The sequence below is a fragment of the Martes martes genome (genome assembly GCF_963455335.1).
Source record: "Martes martes genome assembly, chromosome: 1".
Classification (NCBI taxonomy): Eukaryota; Metazoa; Chordata; class Mammalia; order Carnivora; family Mustelidae; genus Martes; species Martes martes.
Window position 1 is genome coordinate 47,548,322 of NC_137888.1, and position 13,009 is coordinate 47,561,330.

At 36.9% G+C, this 13,009-nt stretch overlaps 1 protein-coding gene across 4 annotated transcripts in view; it reads left to right on the forward strand.

Annotated features, from left to right (window-relative positions):
* Nucleotides 1-13,009, forward strand: part of CMSS1 (cms1 ribosomal small subunit homolog) — a 382,791-nt gene that overhangs the window by 361,352 nt on the left and 8,430 nt on the right. For 3 of the 4 annotated variants that reach the window (XM_080829347.1, XM_080829348.1, XM_080829349.1), the window contains 6 exons: nt 76-147; nt 1,915-2,044; nt 6,455-6,514; nt 7,859-7,961; nt 11,312-11,372; nt 11,807-11,894. In XM_080829347.1, coding sequence (XP_080685473.1) covers nt 76-147; nt 1,915-2,044; nt 6,455-6,514; nt 7,859-7,961; nt 11,312-11,372; nt 11,807-11,894 — 514 coding nt within the window. The remainder of the gene's footprint in view (nt 1-75; nt 148-1,914; nt 2,045-6,454; nt 6,515-7,858; nt 7,962-11,311; nt 11,373-11,806; nt 11,895-13,009) is intronic. The other variant, XM_080829350.1, reaches the window with a different exon arrangement.

Genomic DNA, 13,009 nt, shown 5'->3' on the forward strand with positions numbered 1-13,009 from the left:
ACACTGGGGTTACTACCATTAGTTGACCTGTCATCATGCTAAGATGAAAATTTCCTCATCTGTATCTCTTTACAGCCTAAAGAATGTTTCTTGATACAACCAAAGGAAACAAAAGAAGATGCCACCAAGACAAGAAAGAGAAGAAAGGTATTATTCATACTTTCTTACAATTTTCTTACAACCCCAGTTGATCTGCCTCACATCTCTATATAGTGTACTTTGATGAGGCAGTTGTTATAATTCCCACTTTAGAGGTTGTAAGATTCAGTGAGGTTTGGTGACTTTCCTAAGGTCACAAGTATTTAAGTGTTTCTGTTGGAGCTAAAAATAAATTCTTCTGATTCCTATTTCAATCTTGTGGAGCACCAGATATCTTTGTTATCCACCTTTGTTTTCATTGTTTTTAGAAGACATGGATTTCTAATTCTAGAAGGATCCCAAAGCTTTCCTGCTCTCTGGCCCTTTCCTCTGCTGGAAAGAAATTTACCAACTTTCTTTTCATATCCATTTCAGTTTTTAAAACCTTATACTTACAGTATTAATAAAAAGAAAATAATAACCAGATGAACATAGTATATGGCATTTCTGACCATAATTTGGAACCATAATTTAAAGCAAAAGTCTCCCCTTACATTTTAATACTTGCCTATGAGTGCATGGAAGACTCTTTTGCTCGTGTACAGACTTTCTTATGGCTCAACCTTGGAGAAGGTGTGGTTTGCTTTGACCTTGCACCACAGTTGTGAAAACACCAGTGTAATTCTCTCCCTGCCAACAGGGTCTACTGCTGAATTCAGCAGAGGGAATATGATTGGGATTAGAGTAAGGAAGATGGATTCAAACCAATTACTTAACAGCAAGCTTTTAGAAAGTTAGGAGTATGTGTGCATATGTTTTCTTTGCTCACAAATGGCCAAATAGAAAGATGGGAGATGCCAAATTGGCTGAGGTTTGGCAAGTCCTTAAAGAAGTGACTTTAACTTCTCTTTGATAGTTTATACATTAATGGCCTTCAGGAGTGTTATGTTCTTGGTGGCTCAAGGTCAAAACTCTAGCTAGAGAGTTTTAGCCTTGGCTGAGGTCATGCTAAAATGTGCCTACTGATGACATATTTTAAAAGTCAATTCATTTGACAGAACTTTGACTATTCTTGGCAGCAGTATAGAAATGAGGATATTGTGGAAGGAGGTGAAAAGGTGGGGGTGGGGAGTGGCTGTTTGTGGATCTTTGGCGAAACATTAGGAGGAAATGAGAAGTTTGTGGTAAAAATTAACTGAACAGTGGTGTGCTCCTAGTACATTGCAGGCACTCAATAAATGCTGCACAAGTAAATTCAAATCAAAATAAATGCTGTAAAGTTATTCCTGTTCTGCTTTCCATGGGGCCACTTCAAGACTCTCTCCCAAGACTTGACAGTCAAGAGACTATAGTCCTTTGCAGTGAGCTCCAATGCTCAGATTACTCCTGCAGGTTTTATCTTAATCCAAGAAACCCAAAGTGAGACTCGGTGCGTTAAAAACCAAGTTAGGCAAAAAAATTCTCAAAATTCTACTCTGGGGAATAAAAATCTTCGAAGGATTAAAGAGAGGTTTCCACAGCAACAAGATTAATTGACTTTTAACAGAAAATAATGCCCTATTAATAAAGACTCCTACAGAAATTTCAGTTCTCCTAGAAGCCATAGACCAAGAGTTACAAAGAGACTTTTAGATATCCCATTCATTTTTCAAAGCAGTAGTTGTGTCCAAAAAGTATTTAAGTTTTTTCAAGTGTATCTATTGGAACTCACATTCATACTCAGTTATCACCAAAATCTGTGTGCAGTTTAAGTACCAAAGGATTCTTAGCTATTCTAAGCTAACATCATTCTAAAATCTATCTTCCTGGGTTTTTTTCCTTCCTTTCATGTCTTAGAAGAAAATTACAGATGTTCTTGCAAAATCAGAGCCAAAACCAGGGACCCCTGAAGACCTACAGAAACTGATGAAGGACTATTACAGCAGCAATCGTTCAGTGATTGAATTAGAAGAACTAAACCTACCAGGTACAGCCAGACTTGTTTGGTTTTTTCCCTCCTTTTTTTTCCCTTACTGTTCTGAAGTTAGTCATTTAGCAGAACTCATTGTTATTGCTATCAACTTTCCTGATGAGGAGGAGCAAAAAGGGTTTTTCTTTCCTACTCTATGTATGTTATGGCTAGGTATCTCCGCCAGTGAATCAGTGTATTTTCCACGTGCTAATACTCCTTTCCTCAACCTCATAGTTGTAACTTTTAAATGATTTCTTCATTAAGATGCTAAATGGTATCTGTTCAGTCTAAAGAAAGATTTGTAATTTAATTTTTTTTTAAAAAGCTAATCGTTGAATGTGCATCGTTTTAGCATTCTTCAAGGAGTAAGAATCCCTAGTTGAGGATAGAAGTTAAATAAAAATAAAAATAAAGCACACATTAAAAGTATAGATACGAAACATAGTTTACTCACCCTTTATAGACAAAAACTGTAGCTTTTTTTTTTTTTTTTAAGATTTATCTATTTATTTGAGAAAAAGAGTGTGCACACTCAAGTTGGGAGACAAGTGGAGAGGGAAAGAGTCTCCACCAGGCTCCATGCTAAGCAGGGAGCCCAATGACCAGTCAGGGGCTCAATGCCAGGCTCATTGTCATGACTGTTGAGGTCATGAACTGAGTTGAAACTAAGAATCACTCAATCAACTGAGCTACACAGGTGCCCAGTTTTAGCTTTAATAAGCTTCTCAGTTTTGTTGTCCTTATCACAGATTTCTAGTTATAGTTTTGTTTTTATGGTAGTGTTTTGGGTCTCAGGCCAGACTTTTTCAAGCAAACTATCTAAAGATAGGAATAAAATTCCACATTTTTAGCAAAGCTGACACCTCACTCCAAGTGATTCTTAAACCTACTATTGTTCGAGATCTACTGCCTTAGAATATTTATAATTAAGTTAAAAATATTGCAAAATTCTTAAAACAACTGATTTTAATTAATTTGAAAACTCGGATACATCCTCTAACTCTTTGGGGCAGAGAGTGAAGAGATGTTGTTTCAAAATCAAACCACACAAGGTTTGGGTATCACTCTTTCAGATGAGCTTTTTATAGATTACTAGGGATATCTAATTACTACTGTTGGAAAAAGTCAAGGGTAGCTTGATTTCCCTTTTCCATTACAACTTTATGCTTTCTAGAGGCTTAAGGAGCTGAAAAACATCCCATTCCCTGAATTTTTATAATTCCTTTGTGATGTGCTTTAAAAAAAAAAAAAAAAGTACATTAAGTTTGGAAACAGGAGTGCCCCTATCTGTTTCTTTTCCAAAAGGAATACCCTTTAGGGAATTTAAGGAGTGCATTTCCAAAAGAGCAAGATCTGGAGTTTTAGACTCACAAAGCCCAGAGGAGTCTAAAACTCCAGATCTTGCTCTTGTGGAAATGCACTCCTTAAATTCCCTAAAGGGTATTCCTTGTACTTTTTTTTTTTAAACAGTTAGAAACCACTCCTGTCCAGGCGTAGTTCCTTTGAGAAGAGCTAAGTCCTGACTGCTGTATCACAGGAACAGAAGTGTTGTAACAGAGCTTCTGTTCAAAGTTTAACTGAAGTTTGACTCAGTGGTTGCTTTATCCTTCTAGTTCTTTGTTAGCGTACACCTTCAACTCAGGAAGGATTTGTGAGATAGTGGGATCCCTGCTGCTGTGTATACTTATAGAACATCATAAATCTTAATTTTCTAGCATTATAGAGATACAGAGGTCATAAGAAACCTTTAAAGTCATTGGATTTCCATAGTGAGTTTACATTATATTATTGCTCTATTACAGTTCAGTTATATAGTTAAACAAGAAGGTATGGTCATGGCTTGGTTTAGGAAGGACGGAAAATGTTAAAAATATGTTAAAAATACTTTTATAGACAAAAAGAACAGGTTTTCATTTTCAGTTAAGAAATTGGGCCATTCTGAGACACAGTGAATAAAAGCATCGAGAGACCGTTTAGGAGAAGGCCCAGTTTGCTACATACGAAACCAAGGACAGAGAGGAAGTCCACAGTAAGTAAGAGAAGGGACACACTCTGGGTTATTTGGAACAGGCATGGGCAGGAGCATAAATATAAGGTGAATATAGATAATGAGGCACTGTTCCTATTAGTTTGCTGAGTGTCTAAGTTGGTTTTGATTTGAGGTTACTTGTGTCTGTAGGGCAGGAACATGTCTTTTCGATTAATATTGTTCACTGTATATTGTTAATGTCATACACATGGGCACTTAATTAGTTTTGAGGCAGGAATTTCTTGGAGTTAACTCAGCTGTCCTCCTGAGAGCTGCAGTGTGGTTTAGATCAGTACTAAATGCCTGTAGGCTAGCAGCAACTGAATCACCCAAGAACTTAAAAAGCAAATTCCCAGGCCCACCCCCAAGGAATTCTGACTTACTAACAAAAAGAGTCCGTCCTAGGAATCTGTATCGTTTGTAAAGCTCTCCAGGTGAATCTGATCATATTCAGGCTTGGGAAATTACAGTTTTAAGAACATCAAAGGCTCTACAGCTGTATAGGAAGCAACATCTTTGAAGTTAGTTAACTCACATAATGTGAGTTACATATGCGGGGTCACAATATTAATGTCATTTAATTTAGTAGTAGTTTACTCCCTAGCACTCTACTGTGTTTATAGAAAACCTTTTTCTTATAGAAAGAATTAGAATAATAAACATGATCCAGCTTTTTTATACATCTCAGGTACAGAGTTACTAATACTACGTAATTGCTAGACCTTGGTTGAGCAAGGCCCTTATATTTTATTTTAGTGTTATATTGTCTTTTACTCTAGTGTTGTGTTGTGTTTTGATGCATTATTCCCACTCTTCTTCAGTCCACACTCCTCTTTACTTTCCCCAGAGCATTCACTCTATTGTGTTAATACATGCTTTTAAATATGTATATATGCTTGTAAAATGTCGTGTTGTTGTATGTGTGTACATTTTACAATTTATCTAAACAATGTGCTAAACTTCTCATTCTGTCTCTTTCCTCTCTGAGCACTTTTTTGAGATATGCGTATATGGCTTAGTGCACATCAAGTTCCTTGCTTCTTAATGCTAAACATTATGCCAGTGATTTTATCTACCACCTGTTGGTCATCCATTTTCTCAGATATGGACACCTAGGTTGCTTCCTGCTCCCCACTATCACAAATAATGATAGGATAAATATACTCGTGTTTATCTCTTTATAGATCACATAAGAATTTCTTTCCATTATTTACTCAGGAATGTAATCATGGGGTCATAGAGTGTATACAACTTAATTTGACTACTTTCCAGAATAGCTATTACCAGTTTACACCTCCAACTACATTTCTTTTTTTTTTTTTTAGATTCTTATTTATTTATTTGACAGAGATCACAGGTAGGCAGAGAGAGAGGAAGGGAAGCAGGCTCCCTGCTGAGCAGAGAGCCCGGTATGGGGCTCCATCCCAGGACCCTGGGATCATGACCTGAGCCAAAGGCAGAGGCTTTAACCCACTGAGCCACCCAGGTGCCCCTCCACCTACATTTCACAAGAGGCTTATCACCCTACATTCTTTTTTTTTTTTTTTTTTAAGATTTTATCCATTTATTTGACAGATCACAAGTAGGCAGAGAGGCAGGCGGAGAGAGAGGAAGGGAAGCAGGCTCCCCACGGAGCAGAGAGCCGGACGCGGGACTCGATCCCCGGACCCCAGGATCATGACCCGAGCCAAAGGCAGAGGCTCTAAGCCACTGAGCCACCCAGGCGCCCCATCACCCTACATTCTTGACAAGAGTTGGTATTATACCTCTTTCTAACAGCTATCATTCTAATGGGTGTGTGAAGTATTACCTCATCATTGTAATATGCAATTCTGTGATGACTAGTGAGTTTGAGCCTCTCTACTTACATTTGTTAGCTCTTTCCCCCTTTACCTTTGTATATTGCCTATTCCATGATTTGAAAAATAAACATTCTTCATTAGTTCATTGATACAACAAGCTTCTATTTCACTACTCTAAGAAATCAGGGACAGGGGCGCCTGGGCAACTCAGCTGTTAAGCGTCTGCCTTCAGCTCAGGTCATGATCCCAGGGTCCTGGGATAGAGCCCCGCATCTGGCTCCGTGCCCAGCGGGAAGCCTGCTTCTCCCTCTCCCGCTCTGCCTGCTTGTGTTCCCTCTCTTGCTGTTTCTCTCTCTGTCAAATAAATAAATAAATCTTTAAAAAAAAAAAGAAAAAGAAAAATCATGGACAGTGAAAAGCTTACTTGCTCTTATTGCTGCTGTTTTAAATACTGGACAACACTTTAAAATATATAATGAGCCCCATTCACTAATGTTTTACAACCTTATTCAAGAAGACACATTCACAATGGATCTGTTTTGATCATGTGTATGTTTGCAAAATCCTCTACAAAGCATGTTTGTCCTATTCTAGACTCCTGTTTCTTCAAGGCCAATGATTTGACTCATAGTCTCTCATCATACCTTAAAGAAAGTAAGTAACCTATGGTTTTCTTTTAAGTTATTCACCAAGGTGTTATTACTCCATTAAAGCATACGAGCCATCTAGTTAAAATAAAAACTTTTGAAACTACATTTAAAAGCAAAACTTGGGGCGCCTGGGTGGCTCAGTGGGTTAAAGCCGCTGCCTTCGGCTCGGGTCATGATCCCAAGGTCCTGGGATCGAGCCCCGTGTCGGGCTCTCTGCTCAGCAGGGAGCCTGCTTCCTCCCTTCTCTCTCTGCCTGCCTCTCTGCCTACTTGTGATCTGTCTGTTAAATAAATAAAAAATCTTTAAAAAAAAAAAAAAAAAAAAAAAAAAGCAAAACTTTCCACCTCAAATGGATTTGAAATGGAGGGTTTTCTTAAGGTACATTTTGATATTAATTTCTGTTTATTTAAGTTTATTCTTGTTTTGCCCTGGCTTTGAGAATTTGAGTTTTCATCTCATATTTGGTTTATAATACATTAGAAGTATTGGTGTAGGAATCCAGAGATTAATTATCATTCTAGTTCCAAGTCTCTTGCTATTTGACCTGGGGCAAGTCACTGAGTACTCTTCCAGGACTTGACTTTGTTACCTGAAAGATAAGGAAGTTGGACATGTGATCTTTATTCTGGCTGTAAAGTTCTGAAATTCTTTTCATATGCTCATAACTCAGACCATTGCTATTACACAACCTAATTTCATCTTTTTGATATTTATTGTGTATAGCCAGTAATAGCCAGATTATTCATATTAGGTAGTCATCTATTGTGACTGATAATGAAATAGTTTAGATATAGAGATTTAACATTCTTTTTTCAAACTCAAAGTAGTTCTGATGGCACTCAACTTGAGTTCTTAAACCTTTCTGCACCTTGAATTCAGTAAGTGTAAATGTAGGTTATAATAGAATCAACCTCAGTGGGTTATGAGAACTAAACAGTGTCTGTATTTAATATATGCTTGCTATTATTTTAATGTCATTTCCATTTTTATCTTGTGTTGAGTGTTTCCTTAAAATTTGACATTATTGAATCTGAGTTCTTTTTCTTTTTAGTCTTTGCCATCAAGCATCAAACATAAATTATCAAAAATTTATTATTCCAAACTTTTTTTTACTTGGTCCTAAAACTAGTCACATTTAGCTACTTGGCATATTATGTGTTTTATGATATAAGTTAATGATATTTCATTTTAATCTAATATCTTGAATAACCAGAGAATAGAATCTGGACAATACCTAATTAAACACTAACAAAGAATAATCGGAGAATACTCAGGGGGGCTAAAATAAATAGGGGCCCTATTTTACTATATTTAGAGTAATATTTTTCTTACGGTATTTTTTTTTCAGTCTGCCCTAAGTGGGTAAAACTTCGGAAAAACCATAATGAGAAGAAATCAGTCCTGATGTTGATCATCTGCAGCTCTGCTGTCCGGGCCTTGGAGCTCATTAGGTTAGATACCTCACCTATTCATTTCATAAATGTTTTCTGAGTAACTGAGATGTGTCAAGTTGATATGTTCTATATGTTGGAAATGTAACAATGAACAAAATAAACAGAATCCCTTCTTTCATAGAACTTACCTTCTGGTGAGGGAGACAGACAATAAACAAATAAATACACATTATGATGTCAGATAATGTTAAATTATATAAGAAAAAATAAAGCATGGCAAAAGCAAGGAGGGGATTGGAGGGCTACTTTTAAAAGGGTTGTCACAGTAAGCTTTTCTAAGGAGAATGACATTTGAGCAGAGACATAAACAAAGTGAAGGAGAATGCCAAGTAGATATCTAGAAGAAGAACATTCCAGACAGAGTGGACAGAAAGTATAAAAGGCCCTGAGATACAATGCTATTGGAAGATTTTGAGCGGAAGAGTCACATGATCTGAATAATCATTCTAAAGGATCACTTTGGCTTTTGTGTGGAGAACACATGTTCTGCCAATCTAGAGAGCAAGAGTAAAAGCAAGGAAATAATATAAGCAATGACGAGTTGGAAAAAATAATGGAAGAAAAGATCTAATTTAAAATAATAACAAGAAAAAATAGACTACCAAGTAATAAACCTACCAAAATCTATATAAAGAAAATATTACATAAGCAACTCAGATCTTTTTTTAAGAGGTGGTGGGGGCAGGGAGAAGCAGAGGGAGAAGAAGAGAGAGAATCTTAAGCAGGCTCCATGCCCAGCACAGAGCCTGATGTGGGGCTCCATTTCACCACCCTGAGATGGTGACCTGAGCTGAAATCAAGAGTCGGAAGCTTAACCCACTGAGCCGCCCAGGTGCCCCACAACTCAAAAGATCTTAAACAAAAGGGCATTCAATATTGCTAAATAGGAAGAATAAGTGTAGGGATGCCTGGGTGGCTCAGTTGGTTAAGCATCTGCCTTTGACTCAGGTAATGATCCCAGGGTTCTAGGATTGAGTCCTGCATCAGGCTCCCTGCTCAGCTTCTACTTCTCTCTCTCCCTCTGCCACTGTCCCTGCTTATACTTGCTCATTCTCTCTCTTTGTGTGTCAAATAAATAAGTAAAATCTTTAAATTAAAAAAAAAAGTCACTGTTGCAAAGATGCCTGTTTTACCTAGAATAATCTATAAATTTCACAGATTCCCAGTGAAACTCCAGTAGAATTGGTTTTCTAACTCAATAAGCTAAAGCTCAAAAGTTAAAGATAAGCTATAGTTCTAAGTTCATAAGAGAAAATACAGAAGAAAAATACCTGGGGAAATTCTGAGAAAGAACATTAGTGAGAGGATACTATACCTATAGTATCTACCAGATTACCAATAGATACGTTACCAAGTCTCACTAATTCAAACAGTATGGAACTGGCATACGCATGACAGATCAGACCGGTGGAACAGAATTGGAAGTTCAGAAATAGGCCCATATGCATGTGAAAACGTAGCATATGGCAAAAGTGACAAAGCAGACGGGAAAGATGGATTATTTAATAAATGGTGTTGGAACAACTGGGTAGCCATCTGGAAAAGTAAAGTTGGATCCCTATCTCACTTCTCATACCAAAGTAAATTCCAAATGGACTGAAATTTAAATATAAAAATTATGTTTTAAAGATAATTTGTCAATGCTTTACCAGGTGCTTTCACATACCTTTTCATTTACTGTAGTTTTTGTAGAAAAAACAAAAAGGCTTCCATGGGATCAATGTTAACAATGATTTTTCAGAGAAGGGCCATCGGAGTAAATTGGAATTTACTGGAACTAGCCCTATTCCAGGGCCAGGCTTTGCACCAGCTTTGACAGGAGACAAAACAAAGGAAAATTCAGGTCCTGGAGAAAATAAATTAAGGTGCAAATGTAGACTTTCAATAGTTACTTGCATGTATTTTTCTAAATGAACTAATCTGATTACAAATTTAGAAAAGTGGGTTTTTAAGTTCTTCAAACTCTCCTTTCCCTGCGAGGCACACACATTAAATTGTATCATACCGACTCTCAGTAAAATAAAAGTGTTTCTTGCAACTATTTCTGTTCCAAACACAATTGATCTTCAAGACTCCCAACTGTTTCTGGGCAGCTATACTTTCTGGTTCTGAAGTCATAGTAGTTTACATTGACTTTTCAGTGTTTTAAAAACTACAACCACAGAGTTCATTTCAGATTCAGACATTAATGGCAAAGGGGTTGGCCTGGAAATGGCCTCTTAAAAACAAGCTGTCACATTGATTTGGGCTTTAACTGTACATAAATACCTTTCTGAAGGGCATAAAAGCTCTGTGTTGTCACACTTCATTTACCAATTCTGTGTTCTGTGTCTTTAGTAATATTGTGATCTACTTTAAGGTTAGGTGATTTGCAAAAAGAGATTTCTGAGCTTGCACAATAAGCCCTATTCATAAAGACTAATGGTGAATAATTCTAACTTTTATAAGAATACCTATTCTTTTGAGGACCATGAATTAATGTTAAACATGTCCTCTAAACTCTGTCTTCCTAGTTAACCTTCCTGTGGAGAAAGCTTATGTATGAGTAAAAGTCAAGTACAGCAGAACTTGTATAATTTACTATCTTGCAAATTCATCTATTCCTACAGTCAATAACATTTCTGAAAACATAATAATATATATAAAAGATAATAATATTTCCAAGCATATTCCCATGTTAGTTCTATTCCCAAACAGCAACTAAAGGATTGATTGTTCTTTTATACCTGTTGATGCCAGGAGCATTAACACATACAAAATTTTGCAGAAAAGCTCGCTCTGCTAAGTAGATAAAAGTGGGGGATTCCTCTGATTGCAGGACATAAGCCTTCTCCTCCCTGTCAGCTTATTCCCAGCAACCCACCATGGCAGTCACATACAAACTTTTGTAGATGCCTTTGGGCTCCACAGAGCATAGGCTGACATCACTGCTCCAAGATACTTCTTGCAACCAAATTTTGTATGAGAACTATACTGCAGAATTTACAAATAAATTCTCTGCCAGGGACCTGAAATATGGAAATTCTGTATTGCAAATGAAGGGCAGATCCATAAGTTTCAGTTATCAAGGAAACCTAAGTAAAGTTAACCTTGTGTATGAAAAGTAGAAGCCAACCCAGATACAGGCCTGAATAAAAGGATTCCTCACTTTCCTTCCATCCATGGGCCAACCTGAAAATCTCAGTTTTTTGTATCTGTGAATATTTACACATGCATATGCTCATAGTTACACACTTAAACACATATATTCTCTTTAAAGCAAGATATAATACTTAAGTAGTCAACATGGCCGGCAATGAGTAAGTTTTCTTAGGCATTAATCTAATCTTTTTTTTTTTTTTAATTAGGTCAATGACAGCATTTAGAGGAGACAGCAAAGTTATGAAATTATTTGCAAAACACATTAAGGTAAGTAAGGGCCCATGGTTCCTGATGGGTATTGTAAGTTATCCTTAAGGGCTGCTCCTAGCTTTTTCTTAACTCCTTAGCAGGTGTTTCCTTTGGTGCCTTCTTATATAACATATTTAACAACTGTTGTGTTCTTTACATCCCCTGCCTTTGCATGCCCACCTGCCCCAACAAAAGTCGCTACTCCTCTATGCTCCAGGATTCCTGCACAGAAGCTGAGGTTTGACCCCTGGGTTCTTTGAAGATTTGCCAGTTTTAGAGAGTGATGCATTTCTATCTTGATGTTAATAAACCTTCTTTGCACTGGAAGTTGGGCCTAAACAAGGGTAGTCCTATTTGCTTTCTTACTTCTTTAGCTTTTAGGTGAAATGCCTGTCATTGCCCTTTCTAATGACTCTTCTTGCCTTTCATGTCCTCCATCTTGAAATAAATAGGTCCAAGAGCAGGTAAAGTTGCTGGAGAAGCGTGTGGTGCACCTGGGCGTAGGAACACCGGGGAGAATTAAAGAACTCATTAAACAAGGTATGAAGAGAGGCACTGGTATGCCTACTCAGAACTGGGACTTTCCCTTAACCCATGTGAGTTTAGGAAACCACATTTGTGATGTAGTGAAACCAGATTTCTGTATTCATCCGGGAGTTGGAAACAGTCTTTTGTCAGTAAAGCTAGCCAGCAGGTATAGTGCAATAGGGAATAATAGTAAGGCTTGTGGTGAACTGTGGTACATGTGTCCACCTAAATATATTCAAATTCCAGTTGCTTTAAGCAGGTTAGTGGATCCACAATTCATTTGACCAATTTGCAACCTCTAGAATTTGTAGAGCTGGATGAGTTAGTATATCCCTCTTAATTAATTGAATCTTGGTTCCCAAGACTGCCATTTCAGTTGAGGGTTTCATATAAAACATGTTGAAACAAAAATGCAGTTTCTATGGATGAAATGTAAGTATTCTAGAATATTTCTCCCAAATGCATTTCTCTTTTAGTACTTTACCCAGAAAGTATTCCAGACGGCGTCCACCAGTGGGTTTTTATAATTTGTTAGCTTTCTCAAAGTGAATAGCCTAAAACCTGTTAATCTGCTGATGATCTTATTACCTGTTTTACCTGCCAGACTGATTAAAGATTTCTTTTCAATACTCATTTCCAAATTATTTATTTAATATAGTAATAGAACTTTGGTTTATGACTGGAGCTATTCATAGATTTTTATATATATATATAAAAGAAATGGGTTCATCAATGTAATGACTCAATATAAAGATGGGCATTTGCCAAGAAGCAAACAAAAGCTTAAAATACTTATGTTTCTTTCCAGATGAAAGCCATCCAGGGTTAATTGAACCCACTATATACATACAAAAGGCTATATATATACACTATATATATACAAAATATATATATATATATATATATATATATATATATATATATACACAAAAGGCTGTGCAATTACAAAGACATAACAAACCTAGCAGCTCCAGACAAGGAATGGAAACGTATTTTTTTAGTTCATACTTGCACTGGTCTACGCTAAACACTCTTAGGTGTCTCATTAAATATTCATGGCACCCGTGCAGGCTAGTATTTTTATTTCTTAGAAAACCCTGAAGCTCTGAAGGGTTAAGTGGCTCTCC